General features: G+C 28.6%; 1 protein-coding gene across 1 annotated transcript; it reads left to right on the forward strand.

Annotated features, from left to right (window-relative positions):
* The first annotated feature begins 652 nt into the window (after positions 1-652).
* Positions 653-14,858, forward strand: LOC119568120 (ankyrin repeat and LEM domain-containing protein 1-like). The gene is made up of 3 exons (XM_037916517.1): positions 653-781; positions 1,842-1,971; positions 14,557-14,858. The coding sequence occupies exons 1-3, from the start codon at positions 653-655 to the stop codon at positions 14,736-14,738; spliced, it is 441 nt and encodes a 146-aa protein (XP_037772445.1). The 3' UTR covers positions 14,739-14,858.
* Positions 14,859-19,672: the final 4,814 nt, after the last annotated feature.

Genomic DNA, 19,672 nt, shown 5'->3' on the forward strand with positions numbered 1-19,672 from the left:
TATAATATATATATGTTATAGATAGATATGTAGTGATGAGTATATTATATAGATGACCCCCGATTTAGAGTAGATAGAGAAATAGATATATATACATATATATATGTATAGATGTTTTTGTGAAGTAGAGTATATATGTATATATAGAGATGTATATATATAATAGATAGCGATATGATATAGATATAAATGATATGAAGATATGTATATATAATATATAACATACATTATATATGTAGGTAGTGATTAGAGAATAAGAATATATATATATATATAATAATAGATATATATAGATATATATATATACAACATACATACATATATATATATATTATATATATATAATATATATATAGATATATATATACATACAGATCTATAATCTATATATATATATAAATATATATTCTATTATATAGATAGATATATATATATATATACATACCATATAATATATATATATATATATATAATAGATATAGATATATATATATATATATATATATATATATATATATATATATTACATACATACATACATACTATATATATATATATATCTATATAAAATATATATATATATATATATGATAATCGATCTATATATATATATATACAATATATATATATATATCCTGGTCTCTACAGGGGAATGATGATGACGGATGCAGAGAAGTTTCAGTGTTTCATCTCCGCCATCTTCTACATCGGCAAAGGGTCAAGGGGCAGGCCTTACTACCATCTCTACGAGGCCATCAAGAGCCTGGAAAATGGCAAAAAGGTAAACAGAAAGCAGACGCCCATGTTGATCGAGGCTTTTCTCACACACTTATCTTTTCAATGGATTTGTTCATCTTGACGGGTTCGTCAGCTGCTCTTCATTTTTTTAAGGTTGTTGGTTTGAAGTTACAGCTTTCATTTATGATTATATATTTTCTCTCTCTCTCTCTCTCTCTCTTTCTATTTTCTTGTTTTTAGAACAGGATAGATCTAATGTGTATGTATATATTTCTCTGATTCTTGTAGATCTTATCAATTTTACAAATGATTTTAAATTTCTTTATTTTCTCTTTCTTAAAAAAAAGAAGATTAAACAAATCCACTCTCTTTATGAATGTTCTATTTTATTTTATTTTATTCTTTTTATTAATAGAATAAATATTGAACAAATTTATTTGGTATATTTTCTTATTTATATTACTGTTTACTTATTGTAGCATTTATCTGATTTAATCTTTTACATTTTATTTATTCTGATTCAATTCTTTACTTGTTAATGCATTTCCTTATTTTATTTACTCATTTATTTATCTAGTATTGCTAGTATTTAATTTTTGTCATCAGATATTTTTGTCATTGTTTGTGTTATTTTTCTGATTTATCACTATACCTTTTTCTCCTTTTTTTTTTTTTTTTTATCTACTTCCCTCTGTTGAATAACTGTAGATTGTCCTTTTGGCGTTCTCCAGATTATAGCCATCTGGGTGTTCTTAAGCATTTTTATCAAACGCGAGATGTAGTTTCATAACATACAAAGCGCCTTGAAAATGTTCTTCCCACAAGTCATAATTACCCGCATTACCATCAAACTGCTTAAATCTGGGCCCAGAACCATACGTGGCATATTTCTTGCATAACAATCTGACATGTTGAATCTATCCAAAATCTTTTCTTCATATTTGGTTTAGATTCCTCAATACATGGAGTTAAGGCAGCAACTCCATTTTTACTATCCCCACAACGAGTCATATATGCATTGACCAGTCAAACCTGCTTATTACACGCAGAGAAGATGAGTTCTTCTGACATACCAACACCCTCAAATCTCATTCTTTTCCCAGAAAAACAAGAAGATTGAGCGAATCCATGACATATGGTCCGAAGGCGTTGGCGTGATCTCCTTGCACGTCTTCCAGAACACCATTCCAGTTGAAGCCTGGACAAGGGAAGCGGCAATGATAACTGCCATAGGTGAGTAAATGGGAAAATAGAAGAAAAAAAGAAGAGGATAAAGCAAAAAGAAGGGAATAGAGACAAATAAAAGGAAAATATTTCAGGCTTATTACCATAGGAAGTGTGAAAGTGTGAGGAAACAAAAATGGAATGAAACTTTAGGTAATGGGCATATGAGTCTGACATTCTGTAGGTGAGTGAAGGGAAAATGCTCGAGAGTAGAATGGAATGAAATGCAAGATATACGTTGCTAGTGTATCATTCACTGCAACCTACAGTCCTCAGCCCTTTCATAGGCCTGTGCCACCTTAACATAAAAGGGAGAAAAAAATACACATGTATATATGTATATATACAAACTTGTATACTTATACATATATATATATATGTATGTATGTATATATATATGTATGTATATATATATGTATATATATGTATATGTATATATATGTATATGTATATATATGTATATGTATATATATGTATATATATGTATATGTATATATATGTACATGTATATGTATATATATGTATATGTATATTATGTATATGTATATATATGTATATGTATATATATGTATAGATATCTATATGATATTATAGTCTATATGTGATATATATAAATAATATGTAACATATATATAAAATATATATGTATAAAATATATAAATAATATGGATACATATATATAAATATATATGTATTAAATATATATATATATACTTATATAGTAGACATACATATATTTATATATATGTATTACACATATATTCTATATATATGTTACATATATATATTTATATATTTTTTACATCGTATATATATGTATGTTAAGAATATATATGCATATATATATATATATGTCATATATATGTATATGTATATAAATGTATATATGTATATGTATATATGTATATGTAATATTGTATATGTAGATATGTATATGTATATATATGTATATGGTATAATATATGCTATATGTATATATATCTATATGTAATAATATCTAGATGTATATATCTATATCTATGTTATATATATCTAATGTCTATATATTTATACATAATATATTAAATATATATGTATACAGATATATATAAATATATTGTAGAACATATAAGATAATATATATGTATAAATATATATAAATATATATATGTATTATGTATATATATGGTTATATATATATATGTCTATATATGTATATGTATTATATATATGTAAATATATCTATATGGATATAATATCATATGTATATAAGATGTATACATATATATATAAATATATATGTTATAATTATATATAAATATATATGGATACATATATAAAATTATATATGTATACTATATATAAATATATAGTATACATATATATATATTTATGATATGTATACATATATAGTTTATATATATGATACCAACATATAGTTATATATTTTTTAAATATATATATGTATGTATGTTATATATGTAGGTTATGATTATTGTATATATATGTATATGTATAGATATGTATATGATTATATGTACATATATATATGTATATGTAAATATGGATATGTATATATATATGGATATGTAATATATGTATCTGTATATATATGATAATGTATATATATGTATTATGTATATTATATCTATATGTATAATATCCTATATGTATAGATATATATAAATATATATGTATACACAATATATTTATATATATATTACATATATATATATAGTAATATATATATGGATACATATATAGAAAAATATATATGTATACATATAATATAAATATATATGTATACATATAAATATAAATATATATATGTAGAATATATAGTATTTATATTGTATACATCTAGATTTATATAATGTAGACATAGATATTTATATCTATGTATACAGATATAATTTAGATATGTAACATATAGATAAAATAGATGATGTTATACAGGATATATAAAAAATAGATATGGATACATATAAAATAAAAAATATATATGTATTACAGATGCAATATAAATGATATATGGATACAGATGATATATAAAATATTATATATATATATGATATACATATATTAAAAGATATATGTAACTATATATAGATATATAAGTATCCATATAATATATATATATATGGCTACATATATATAAAATATAATATGGATACATATATAAATATAGATATTATGTATACATATATAAATATATAGATAATATGTAGACATATATATAAATATCATATATATGTATCTCTTCTTTTCAACCGGTAGTTCAGTCTGAGCAGCCGTGGTCACAGATGTTAACTTTAATTGTAGTTTTTCATGGTGTGATGTCTTGGAGTGAGTAAGTGGTAGGCGTCCAGTTCTTGCCACGGAGAGTGCCGTCGTACCTTTTTTTAGGTAATTATTCTCCTATTATCCGGGGCTGGGACCAGCACTTGCTTGGCTGGCTTGGCCACCAGTGGCTAGTAGGCAATCAAAGATGAAGTTTCCTTGCCCACGGAACAAAGCGCCGGTAGGCGACCGACCTCGAATTTCAGATGCGTCGTGACAGTCTTGAGTACGATGCTCTAAAACCATTCGGCCACCGCGGCTTGACGATCATGGGCTCCATGGATTTTTCTTAGCAATTTAGAGCGGTGGTTGCCATTGCCTTCCGCCCGGTGTTTTTATCGAGTCACATCTACTATTACGGCACTGACATGAGGCTGGCCACCCAGGCTCGGCAGGCAACGAGGTGAAGTTCCTTGCCTCAAGGGAAAAACAACGCGTCCGGCTGGTGACTCGAACCTTCGAACTCAGATTGCGCGTGACAGGTTTGAGTCTGACAGCCTTAAACCCATTCGGCCACCGCGGCCCCATATATATGTATACATATATATAAATATATATGTATACAAATATATATATGTATATATGTATACAAATATATATATGTATACATATATATATCTATATATATAAAATATATTAATATATAAATATAATATGTATAAATATATTATGTATTAATATATATATGTATATATATATATATAAATCTATATATGTTATACATTATATATATACAAATCTATATGTATACATATATAGATAAATATATATATGGAGAAATAGTTATATATAAATATATATGTGGAGACAGATAGATTAAACTAATATGTAGACATTATATATATATAAAATATATATGTATACATATATATATATAAATATATATAATGTATCCATATATATATATGAAATATATATATGTATACAATATATTATATCTAAATCTATATATGTTATACATATATATATATTAAATATATATATGTATACTATATATATAAATATATACTATGTATTACGTATATATATTAAATATATATATGTATACATATATATATATAAGATATATATGATACAGATATATATATAAAATATATATGGATACATATATATATCTAAATATATAGATGTAACATATATATAGATAAATATATATATGTATACATATATATATATAAAATATATATATGTATACATATATATATATACATATATATATGTATACATATATGTATAAATATATATATGTATACATAATGTATAACTATATATATGTATAATATATATTATTTGATAAATATATATAATGTATAACCATAGATATATTAAAATATATATATGTATTACATATACACTATAAATATATTATTAGGTATACATATATATAAAATATATATATGTATACCATATATATATAAAAGATATAGGTATCTAATTAAAATAGATAGGATATATATTTATGTATATTGTAGACATAGATATATATATCTACACACACATAGAGGATAGAAGAGAGAGAGAGAGAGAGAGAGAGATGAGAGAGAGGATAGAGAGAGATGAGTGAGAGAGAGGAGGTGGGGGAGAGAGAGAGAGAGAGAGCGCAGAGAGAGAGAGAGAGAGAGAGATAGGAGGAAGAGAGAGTAAGAGAGAGAGTTAGTGAGAGAGAGAAGAGTATAGAGAGAGATATAGAGGGAGAGGGGGGGATAGAGAGAAAGAGAGTAGATAGAGAGAGAGAGAGAGAGAGCGAGAGACACACAGAGAGGAGGAGAGAGAGAGAGAGATAGAGAGAGAGAGAATAAAGAGATGAAGAGATAGAGAGAGAGAGAGAGACACACAGAGAAGAGAGAGATAGAGAGAGTATATATCTATATAGTAGAGAGAGTAGAGTCTAGATAGAGATAAGATAGAGAGACACACATATATATAGCTGAAATATATAGATCGAGATAGAATGAGAGAGATAGATATAGAGAGATAGACACCACACACATAATATATAGAGATATATATATATATAATATATAGATAGATATATATATAGATAAGAGAGATATAGATATAGAGATAGACACACACATAGATAGAGAGTGATATAGATAGATATATAGGAGATAGATATAGATAGAGAAGATATAGAGAGATAGAGATAGATAGGATATATTATATAGATACACAACACATAGAGATATAGATATATAGATATAGATATATATATATAATCTATATATATATATATAGTATAGATATAGAGATACACACACATATAGATATATATATATATATATTATAATATATATATAGAGATATAGAGATATAGATATAATCATAATAGATAATAATATTAAAACACACATATATATATAATATTATTATATTAGAGATATAATATTATATATATATATATTATAGTATATATACCCATATATCATATATATATATTACACACACCCCTATATATATATATATTATATATATATATATATATATATATATATAATATATCTATATATATATTATATATGCTGTGTGTGTGTATATATATATAGATATATATATATAATAATATATAATAGATATATATAATATATATATATAATATATGTGTGTAATATAGTATATATATATATATAACTAGCTAGATGAGATATAGAGATAGATAGAGACGAATCGAGATAGAGATATAGAAGATGGTGTAGAAGATATAGAATATAATTATAGAGGAGATAGAGATATAGTGATAAGATAGATCGAATATATATACACACAACATATATAGATATATACCACACATAATATAGAAATAATAATTATATAGAGATATAGATATATAGAGATATATAGATAGAGATTAGATAGACACACACATAGTATTATATAGATATACACACACATATATATATAGTATACACACACATATATAGATATAGTATACACACACACACACAGAGAGATATATATATATATATATATAATAGAAATATAGATATATATATATATATATATAGAGATATATATACACACACAACACAATATATATATATAGATAGAAGATGAGATATTATAGATAGATTATATATTCTATATATAGTAGAGAGATAGAGATATACACACAAACATATATGTAAGATATATATATAGAATATAATAGTATATATATAATTATAGATGATATAGATATATATATATATATAGAAGTATATAGATATACACAAACAGATAGAATAGATATTATTATATATAATATATATAGATATATACTATATATATATATAAGAATATAGATACACAACCATATATATAGATATATAGATAAACACACATATATGATATAGAAGAGATATTATATGAGAAAATAAAAAAAAAAGAAATAAATTTTTTTTAAGATATATATATAGATATAACACACACATATATATATATAGATATAGATATTATATATAGATATGATATAATAGTATATATAGATATATTATATATATATACACCACACACTATAGATATAGAATCTATATAGATATAGATATGATAGATATATAAGATAGAGATATATAGATATATATATATATATATATATACCACACATATATATATATATATATAATAGTATAGATATATATAGATATATATATAGATATATATATATATATATATATATACACACACAATATATATATATATACACACATATATAATATATATATATACACACATAATATTATATATATATATATATTATAATACACACACATAGATGAGTAGATGAAGGAAAAACACATTAAGACATATATATAGATACACACACATAGATAGATATAATGATATTAGAGAATACCACACACAGAGTATATATATATAGCTGGATAATATATTAGAGATATAGACACACAAATAGTAGATATAGATATAGTAAGATACCACACAGATATAGATATATATATAATTATATAAACACAAGATAGATATATATAGAGTAGAGAGATATATATATATATATAGATTATATATAGAGATATATATATATACACACAGAGAGATATATAGATATATATATATGATATCTATTATATAAGATATATACACACACACATATATAGATATATATATATAAGATAGATATAATATATATATAGATATATATATATATAATATATATGATATAGAGAGAATCTATAGATAATATAGACACACACATATTATATATATATACACAACACATAGATATATATATATATATATATGATAGATAGATTATATATATATATATATATATAGATATAGAAGATATGACTATATATATATAGATACACACACACATATATTATTTATATAGATATATATGATAATATATAGACATATATGAAATCTATATATATAAAGATGTTATTATATATATAGAAATGATAATATATATTATATATATATAGATAAAGATAGAGATTATATATAGATATAGAAATAGAGATATAGATAGAATATAGAGATATGAGTAAAATATATATTATAGATATATATATAGATAAATATATTATATATAAATAAAGATATAGAGAGATATATATATAGAGATATATTTATATATCTATATAGATAATTAGTAGATATATAGATATACACACACACACATATATATATATATATATATATAGATATATATATATATTATATATATACGATATATATATATATATATACACACACACATAGAATATATATTATATAATAATATATATATATATATGAGATTAGATGAGATATATATACATAATATAATAGATAGCATATTATATATATATATATACACACCAACACACATATATAGAATATATATATACAGCACACACATAATAGAGACACACACACATATATAGATACTATAGATATATAATATATATACACACACTATATATATATATATAATATGAATTAGATATAGACTATATATGAGATATACACACACCCACAAGATATATATCAAGATATATATATATATATAATATATAAAATATATATAGATAGATATAGATATATATAATATATATCTATATATATATAATACATATATACACACACACATATATATATATGATAGTATATATGATAATATATGAGATATATGATAGATATATATATAATATATTAATGATATAATATATATATATATATATATATACACACACAGTATATATATACACACACACATATATTATATATACACACACATATATATATATATACACACACATAGATAATGATCTATACACCACACATATACTTAGATATAATACCACACACATGATATTATATACAAACACGAGTATATATATAATAGATATATAATATATATATACACACACATATATATAATATATACACACAAATATATAAAGATATATATATATATATAGATAGACACCACACATATAATATATATCCACACCACATATATAGATATATAACACACATATATATATATACAAACATATATAATATATATACATAGACAGTATACATCAGAGAGATATTATAAGAGATAGAAGAGATATTTATAGATTATATATCATACATCATATATATATATAATATATACATATATATATATATAGATAGATTATATAGAATATAGAGATATATAGATATATAACATATCATAATATATAATATATACATATATATATATATATCTATATATAATATATATATATATATATATATTATATATATTATATAGATATATTATATAAATACTGTACAGTGTATATCTGTATCTAAATTTATCTGTATAAAGTTCTCTCTCTCTCTCTCTCTCTCTCTCTCTCTCTCTCTCTCTCTCTCTCTCTCTCTCTCTTCTCTCTCTCTCTCTCTCTTCTCTCTCTCTTTCTCTCTCTCTCTCCTCCTGTGTGCGTGATGCGTGTGCATGTGATGTGTGTGTGTATTTGTAATGTATATTTATCAAAAATATAACAAAATAATAAATTACAGTGCAGTACAACAAAAACATATCCTGCATCCTCCTCTCTCTACAGGGCTTGGAAGCACACCAGCAACAGCATCCAGGGCCCTTCTATGGGGCTGCCAAGCACCTGGCGATGGGCTGAGCGAAGGCGCTGGGGAACGCATCTCTGGGCGGGCACTCCAGATCTTCTGCAGGAAGGGGAGAGACAGCTTAGCCCTCCGACGTCACATACCTGCGTGGATGAAGTGAAGGGAGGTGATTGGAGACGAGATAAGGTTTTGGGAATTGGGTTGAGATGAAAGGTCCTTTTTTTCAAGAGACTCTTATTTTTGTGAAATATTTTGTAGAATTGGCTGGGTGAGCCTGTGGTATATAGGATGATTTTTTTAATTTGTAAAAATTTTATCTAATATATTTTCATCATCATTATCATCTATTATTATTTTAATAGTGTGGCCGAGGTTCAAATGATCGATCAATGGACTAAGGAAATGGAGATTTTTATTTTATTATTTTTTTATTCTTATTATTATTTGTGTTGTTGTGTTCTTGAGAAATTGTAGTTTTTAATGCCATAGATAGATGAAATTTGCACAATCCAGTTTGAATCTCAAAGATGTGAGAAGGGCAGTACAAAATGGTTAGGTGTGAGGTTGAATACCTTATATTTATACGTGTCTGGTAATTTGCACAAAATTAAGTGTGTTGTATCGAATTTCTTAAAGTTGTATCATTTTAAGATATGGGAATGTAAAAATGTGTATGCTGTTTATAAGGAAGGCATCTTTAAAGTCAATGTCCTTAAGAAGTTACATAGTTTTTAATGATAGATAGATAAGTTGCATAATCAGTCTGTAATCTCAAAGATGTGATATATGGCCAGTACAAATGGTGTGTGAGGTTGAATACCGTAGTGTTTATTGGTCTGGTAATTAATGAAGTTGAGAGTGTTATTGTGATTTTAACCTTTTAACAATATGGGGAATGTAAATTTTGATGTAACTAAATATTAGTTACTCCCTTCATACTTACCAAAGCCACAGTGTAAAATGTAAGGTGTTATTGTGTTTTAAAATGCAGTGAAAGTTGTGGTATTTTTTTTTTGTTTATTTATTAAAAAATTTTACCTATAAGTTGATGTGAAATGGTTATGAGTGAGGACTGGTCTTCTTTTAAAAAGCACATCTTGACTATGGGGCATTATGGCTTTTCTTCTGATATGTGGAATTCATTTTTCTATGGACTGGAAGCACTCGTAATACAAGTTTTAATTTCATAATGGTTTCATAACCAAAGATCTGCCTATCTGTGATGCTAGAGTTATCTTAAAAGGAAAATGATGTACTGTCGTCTGTATTGGTAATTGTAGAATGATATGTTTATTGTGATGGATTTTAAATTATTCCGAACTACCAGTTGTATTTTAAAACTAGGTACCTGAATTAAAAATTATTTTATTTGTATTAAATGGATAAAAAAGTAATATATTACGGTGATCTATCAGAAGAATGATGTATGTATTCTTCTTAGTATATATTTTAATACACCAAACTTCAATTTGTTTCTATCCCTTTACTGTGATTTCGTCCATACTTTATCTATTTTTAATTATTTGGTAAATTTATTAGCCCAAATTCACAAAATATAATTCTTGCCAGTTGTGGAAGGTTTGAGTATCCTAGGTCGAGTAGTCGCTACTTGCCTGATTACATTAGTTTGGCATAAACCTCTACACTATTGGCACTATTAGAATTAAAATTAAGTTTTAAAATACATTAGAGTGTTCCAAAACTTTTTTTTTTTGTTATTACTACATCTTTTAATTTTAGGTTAGGACCATATGAGATGTACTTTAGGGGCAGAGAATTTTCAGTGTTTCTCTATTATAAGTTCCTAGCATGGGTTTTAATACATATATGGTTGTATTGCAGGTCGTCACTTAAATAATGCATCTCATTCCAAAATGTTGATGTAAACATATATACACTTTTGTTCTTTCTGATTCTGGTCGTATCCAGTATTTATTTACATTTTTTCTTCAAGCATCCCTGAACCACCAGGAATGTCTTGCCTTTGATTCCCTGAAGTAGAGTAGGATATATATGATCCCTACATCTATTTTCAGTGAAAGTAGCACGGGCGTAACTTGAGTTTTTCCAAAACCTTTACAGTTAAATTCACATTTGTATGAAAGAACTGAAACTGGAATGACATAGGTCATTTCGGAACTTACCACCCTAGCTAATCTTACAACACCCAGTGTGATTTGTCTTGTTTGTGATAATAAGCTGGAACAACTATAAAATATTACGAGTAATTACATATGGTATTCTAGATGAATGAATGTAAGGTCGGGGGTGACTTAGTGATACTATAATCCATAATTAGTTATCTCCTGACACTTCCATTGGTTGTCACTTTGTGTTTCTATAACTAATGAAATAACATGGGGATAATTTGGAATAGGAACTAACCGATGATGATGCTGATAATTATGGCATAACGACAGATAAATTGGAACAGGAACTAATATCAGTGATGATATTGTGATGATGTTGATGGCAAGGCAATGTGACAACAACAATAAATAATAATAATGAAATAATATAATGATGATAATGATAATAATAATTGACGATCAATAAACCATCACATCACATCAGCAGCAGCATTAACATCATAATTTAATAATAATAACATTAATAATAATAAAATAGTAATAGTAATAGTAATAGTGATGATGATGATGATGATGATGATGATGATGATGATGATGATGATTGATGATGATGATGATGATGATGATGATGATGATGATGATGAGATGATAATAATAACTGATAATGATAAATAAAATAATAGCAAAACAATCATAAATAATACATAAATAATGCCGATTGTGGTACATTCCACTGCCCATTTCTATAAATCAAAATACTCTAAATTGAGTTACGCTATAGTACAGTTTCTTAAAGCCCAAGCCACTTGTTCATATTACTTAACTAAGACAGACGAAAACTATCCGCGTTTTTGCGTCTCCCCTTATTTCGCCTGTAGTTTATCCTTTATTTACCACCCTGGCTAACTGCAACAGCGTGGTAAGCTTGGTGGTACATTTGATGCATGGTTATAACATATATGTTGGTATTACATTGAATGTCAGACTGTAACATTTTATGATAAGTATTAATCATCGTCGCCACACCGGCGTACGCTTGGATGAGGAAGCAGTGCTACATTTGATATTCGGTCATGTGATACTCCAATTCCAAAATTTAGGATACAATATAAGATATTACTAAGACATCAGAGGTTATGAAATAGTTACATAGTTCTCCATACCTTATTGCTAGATGGTCTGAAAGGCTGTACTAGTGCATCTACGATGCAAGTGTTCGCCTTATATTCTTTATTACACAGTTTACACTCAATTTCTTCGACATTGCAAATGTACTGGGGGCGGCCCCCCATGCCAATACAGTCTATATTCAAGCGAATCGTGTGGTCACAGTATCACACTGTCTTGTTCTGTTTTATATAAACAATAGAGAATGAATCTTGCGTAAACGGTCATAGTGCTTTATGCTACAGCTTTCAGAGCGTGTTAGAATTTTGTATTATTATAAAATATATATATTTATTATATTATAATATATATATGTATACATATATATATATTATATATATGTAACATATATTTGTATACATATATATATTTATATATATTTATTATATGATACTTTATTAATTTATATAATGTATACATAAAAATTTTAATATTGTATCTATAATATAAAAATTATATGTATCTATATATAATATATAATATTTTAAAATAATATGTTACATATATTATTTATATATATGTATATATATATGTATACATATTATTAAATATATATGTTATATATAAATATAGGTATATATATATGTTATATGTATACATATATATACATATATATATACATATTTGTATACAAATATATATATATGTATATATATATATATATATATATATATATATATATATATATATATATATATACTGTACAGTGTATATCTGTATCTAAATTTATTTCTGTATAAGTGTCTCTCTCTCTCCTCTCTCTCTCCTCCTCTCTCTCTCTCTCTCTTCTCTCTCTCTCTCTCGCTCTCTCTCCTCTCTCTCTCTCTCTTTTCCTCTTGTGTGTTCGTGTGCGTTTTGCGTGTGCATGTGCATGCGTGTGTGTCTTGTATGTATTTTTTACCCAAAAATATACAAAATATATAATATACAGTGCAGTACAACAAAAACATATCCTGCATTCCTCCTCTCTCCACAGGGCTTGGCAACCTCAGCAACAGCATCCAGGGCACCTTCTATGGGCTGCCAAGCACCTGGCGATGGGCTGAGCGAAGGCGCCTGGGAACGCATCTCCTGTGGCGGACACTCCAGATCTTCCTGCAGGAAGGGGAGAGACAGCTTAGGCCCTCCGACGTCACATTACCTGCGTGGATGAAGTGAAGGGAGGTGATTGGAGACGAGATAAGGTTTCTGGGAATGGGTTGAGATGAAAGGTCCTTTTTTTCCAAGAGAATCCTTATTTTTTGTGAAATATTTTGTAGAATTGGCTGGGTGAGCCCTGTGGTATTAGGATGTTTTTTTTTAAATTTGTAAAAATTATTTATCATCTTCATCATCATTATCATTATTATTTATTTTAATAGTTTTGGCAGAGGTTCAATTGATCTGATCAATTGGACTAATGGAAAATGGAGATTTTATTTTATTATTATTTTTTTATTATTATTATTATTTTTTTGTTGTTCTTTAGAAAATGTAGTTTTTTAATGCATAGATAGATTAAATTTGCACAATCAGTTTGTAATCTCAAAGATGTGATAATGGCAGTACAAAATGGTAGGTGTGAGGTTGAATACCTTCATATTTTATCCGGTCTGGTAAATTTTGCATAACATTAAGTGTGTTGATATGAATTTTCTTAAATTCATATCATTTTAAGATATGGGAATGTAAAATGTGTAATTCTGTTTATAAGGAAGCATCTTTTAAAGTCAATGTCCTTAAGAAGTTACATATTTTTTTAATGCATAGATAGATTAAGTTTGCATAATCAGTCTGTAATCTCAAAGATGTGATAATGGCAGTACAAAATGGTGTGTGTGAGGTTGAATACCGTCGTGTTTTATCTGGTCTGGTAAATTTTACATGAAGTTGAGTGTTATTGTGATTTTTAACCTTTTAAAATATGGGAATGTAAAATTTTGATGTAACTAAATATTCAGTTACTCCCTTCATACTTACCAAAGCCCACAATGTGTAAATGAAGGTGTTATTGTGTTTTAAAATGCAGTGAAAGTTGGGGTAATTTTTTTTTTTGTATTTATTTAAAAAATTTTACCTATAAGTTTGATGTGAAATGGTTTGAGTGAGGACTTGTCTTCTTTTAAAAAGCACATCTTGATATATGGGGAATTATGGCTTTTCTCTGATATTTGGAATTCATTTTTCTATGACTGGATAGCACTGTAATACAGTTTTTATTTCATAATGGTTTCATAACCAAAGATCTGTATATTCTGTGATGCTAGAGTTATCTTAAAGGAAAATGATGCACTGTCTTCTGTACTTGGTAATTGTAGAATTATTATGTTTATTGTGATGTATTTTAAATTATTCCGAACTACCAGTTGTATTTTAAAACTAGGTACCTGAATAAAAAATTTTTTTATTTGTATTTTAAATGGATAAAAGTAATAATACTATGACTCTATCGAAGAATGATGTATTTATTCTTTTAGTAATTATTTTAATACACCAAACTCAATTTTTTTTTTATCCTTTACTTGATTTAGACCATACTTTATATATTTTTTAATTATTTGTTTAAATTTTTTAGCCCTAAAATTTTACCAAAATTATACATTCTTGCATTTGTGGGAAGGGTTTTGGGCATCCTAGGTCAGTAGTCGCCTACTTGCTTATATTAGTTTTTGCATAAACCTCCTTTACACTATGGCACTATAGATATTAAAATTAAGTTTTAAAATACATTAGAGTGCTTCCCAACACTTTTTTTTTCTTTTATTATTATTATCATCTTTTTATGGGTTAGTGACCCTACTGAGAGACTTTAGGGGCAGAGAATTTTTCAGTGTTTCTCTATTATAAGTTCCTATATAGAGAAGAGTGTAGAAAATTATACTTATACTGTTAGGTGACTTGGGTTCCAGGCAGCCACGCACTGGATATGAACAGACAAGCATGGGTTTTAATACATATTAATGGTTTGGTATTGCAGTCCCTCACTCTAAATAATGCATCTCATTCCAAAATTGTGATGTAAACATATATACACTTTTGTTCTTTCTGATTCTTGTGTATCCACTTATTTATTTACATTTTTTCTTAAGCTATCCCAGAACCCCCAGGAATGTCCTTGCCTTTGATTCCCTGAATTAGAGTATGATATATATGATCCTACATTATTTTCAGTGAAAGTAGCACGGGCGTAACACTTGAGTGCAAAACCTTTATGTTAAATACATTTTTTATGAAAGAACTTGAAACTGGAATGCCATTAGGTCATTTCTGAACTTACCACCCTAGCTAATCTTACAACACCAGTGTGATTTGTCTTGTTTATATAATAAGTTTGGAACAATATAAAATATCTCCGAGTACATATGTATTCATAGATGAATGAATGAAGGTCGGGGTGACTTAGTGATACTATAATTCATTAATTATTTATCTCCTGACACTTCCATTGGTGTCACTTTGGTGTGTCTATAACTTAATGAAATACATGGGGGATAAGTTTGACTGCAGTCCGATCAGCGGATGGACGGATCATCTCAGATCATGTTGGGGTTCGTGAACGTTGGGCTGAGTATTTTGAACAGTTGTACCAGGTGGACCCTCCAACAGTTAGTTTGGGATGCAAGCGATGTCTCATGCCTGTGCCGCCCACCCATCAGCGGGGAAACCTCCTACCCTAACAGAGGTTAGGCTGGCGATTTCCAAGCTGAAGATGGGAAGGTGCAGGCATATGTGATATCCCTGCTAAATTGCTAAAGGCTGGGGTGAACCTATGGCTCGGGGCCTGCATACAGTCCTGACTGCCTTTGGCAGTCTGGTACCTTTCCCCCCTGACCTGCTGAGGGGCGTGGTCATCCCTCTCTGGAAGGGGAAGGGGATCGTTGGGACTGTTAGCAACTACCGTGGCATTACACTCCCTCAGTATACCAGGCAGGTTCTCGCTCACATTCTTCGAAACGGATCCGCAACCACCTACTGAGGCACCAGAGACCGGAGCAGTCTGGATTTACTCCTGGCAAGTCAAAATAGACCGTATACTAGCGCTTCGAGAAATTTTGTGGAACGCCGTCGTGAGTTTGGTCGTGGGATGCTTGCAGCCTACATTAACCTCAAGAAGGCGTTTGACTCGGTGAAATCGGGAATCGCTATGGGAGATCCTGAGGCTCAGGGGAATTCCGACAACAGATTATTGGCCTGATAGCAAGCCTCTATACTGGTACTGAAAGTGCTGTAAAGTGTGGTGGGGGTATGTCGAACTACTTCCCTGTAAATTCAGCGGTGAGGCAAGGCTGTGTCCTTGAACCACACTTTTCAACACTTGTATGGACTGGATAATGGGCAAGCTACTAGCCAAAGTCAGTGCGGAGCAACACTAGGCAATATTAAGGTCTCGGACCTTGACTTTGCCGACGATGTTGCCATCCTATCTGATTCCTTGGAGTCACTTGTGGCGGCTCTTGATGCATTTAGAAATGAGGCGAAGCCCCTAGGCCTAGAGGTCCCCCGGACCAAGACCAGATTCAGGACTTTGGGGGCCTGTTAGGGGAACCCGTTCGTCGATCCATGCTTGCGGTGAGGACGTTGAAGTCACAGAAAGTTTTACATACCATGGTAGCGTAGTCCATATCTCGGTTGTCAGACCAGGAAGTCAAATAACGGATTGGGCTGGGAACAGGAGCCATGAACTCGATCAACAAGAGCTTTTGGAGATCGGTACCTATGCAAAGGACCAAGCTGCGTGTCTTCAAGGCCTTGATACTTCCAGTTTTGCTCTATGGAAGCGAAACCTGGACGCTATCCAGTGCCTTGGAGTCTCGCCTTGATGCCTTTTGTAAAAAGTCCCTTCGCCGGATCATGGGGGACAGTTTTGGCAGGGCCACGTGTCCAACCTGCGGTTACACCGTGGACTGGCATGGGACCTGTTACTTGCATAAACCAGGGGTCGCCAACTCAGGCATATAGCCCCTAGCTCCGCCTCCCTATGGACGACCCTGCCCCCCAGGGTTGTCTCTCTGCGAGACAACCCCGGGTGGAGGAGACCTGTGGGACGTCCTAGGAGATCATGGCTTGGGCAGCTCGACGAGACCTGTCGCGAGGAACTAGAGATGGGCCGTGTGCCTGCCTTTAGACTCGCCTCGAGGGATCCTCGTGGCTGGAAGCGAAGGGTGGATGCGGCCATGCGCCCCCGTCGGCGTTAGCCCCTTGATGATGATGATGATAAGTTTGGAATAGGAACTAACCGATGATGATGATGATGATTATGGTAATAACGACAGATAAATTTGGAACAGGAACTACTCAGTGATGATATTGATGATGATGTTGATGGTAATGGCAATGGTGACAACAACAATAATAATAATAATGATAATAATAATAATGATGATAACAATAATTGACGATCATAACCATCATCATCACCATCAGCAGCAGCATTAACATCATAATAATAATATTAATAATAATAATAATAATAATAATAGTAATGGTAATGGTAATGGTAATAATGATGATGATGATGATGATGATGATGATGATGATGATGATGATGATGATGATGATGATGATGATGATGATGATGATGATGATGATGATGATGATGATAATGATAATGATAATGATAATAATGATAGCAACAATCATAAAAATACATAAAAATAATGCCGAATGTGGTACATTCCCACTGCCCATTTCTATAAATCAAAATACTCTAAATTTGAAGTTACACTATAGTACCAGTTCTCTTAATGACCCAAGCACTTGTTCATGTTACTTAAACTAAGACAAGACGAAAACTATCCAGCGTTATTGCGTCTCCCCCTTATTTCGCCTTTTAGTTTAGTCCTTTATTTACCACCCTGGCTAACTGCACAGGCGTGGGTAAGCTGTGGTACATTTGATGCATGGTTATAACATTATATGTTATTATGATAAGTATTATATCACTCGTCTGCCACACCGGCGTACAGCTTGGGTGTGGAAAGGCATTGCTACATTTGATATGTGGTCATGTGATACTCCATTCCAAATTTAGGATACAATATAAGTATATATACTAAGACATCAGAGGTTATGAAATAGTTACATAGTTCTCCATACCTTATGCTAGATGGTCT

The sequence above is a fragment of the Penaeus monodon genome, chromosome 43 (assembly GCF_015228065.2).
Source record: "Penaeus monodon isolate SGIC_2016 chromosome 43, NSTDA_Pmon_1, whole genome shotgun sequence".
NCBI lineage: Eukaryota > Metazoa > Arthropoda > Malacostraca > Decapoda > Penaeidae > Penaeus > Penaeus monodon.

Bases quoted from the DNA above. Each gene is read 5' to 3' on its own strand.
- LOC119568120 (XM_037916517.1), top strand. From the start codon at position 653: ATGATGATGACGGATGCAGAGAAGTTTCAGTGTTTCATCTCCGCCATC. The intron at 782-1,841 runs GTAAACAGAAAG...TTCTTTTCCCAG, and splicing joins GCCTGGAAAATGGCAAAAAG to AAAAACAAGAAGATTGAGCG. The intron at 1,972-14,556 runs GTGAGTAAATGG...CTCTCTCCACAG, and splicing joins GGCAATGATAACTGCCATAG to GGCTTGGCAACCTCAGCAAC.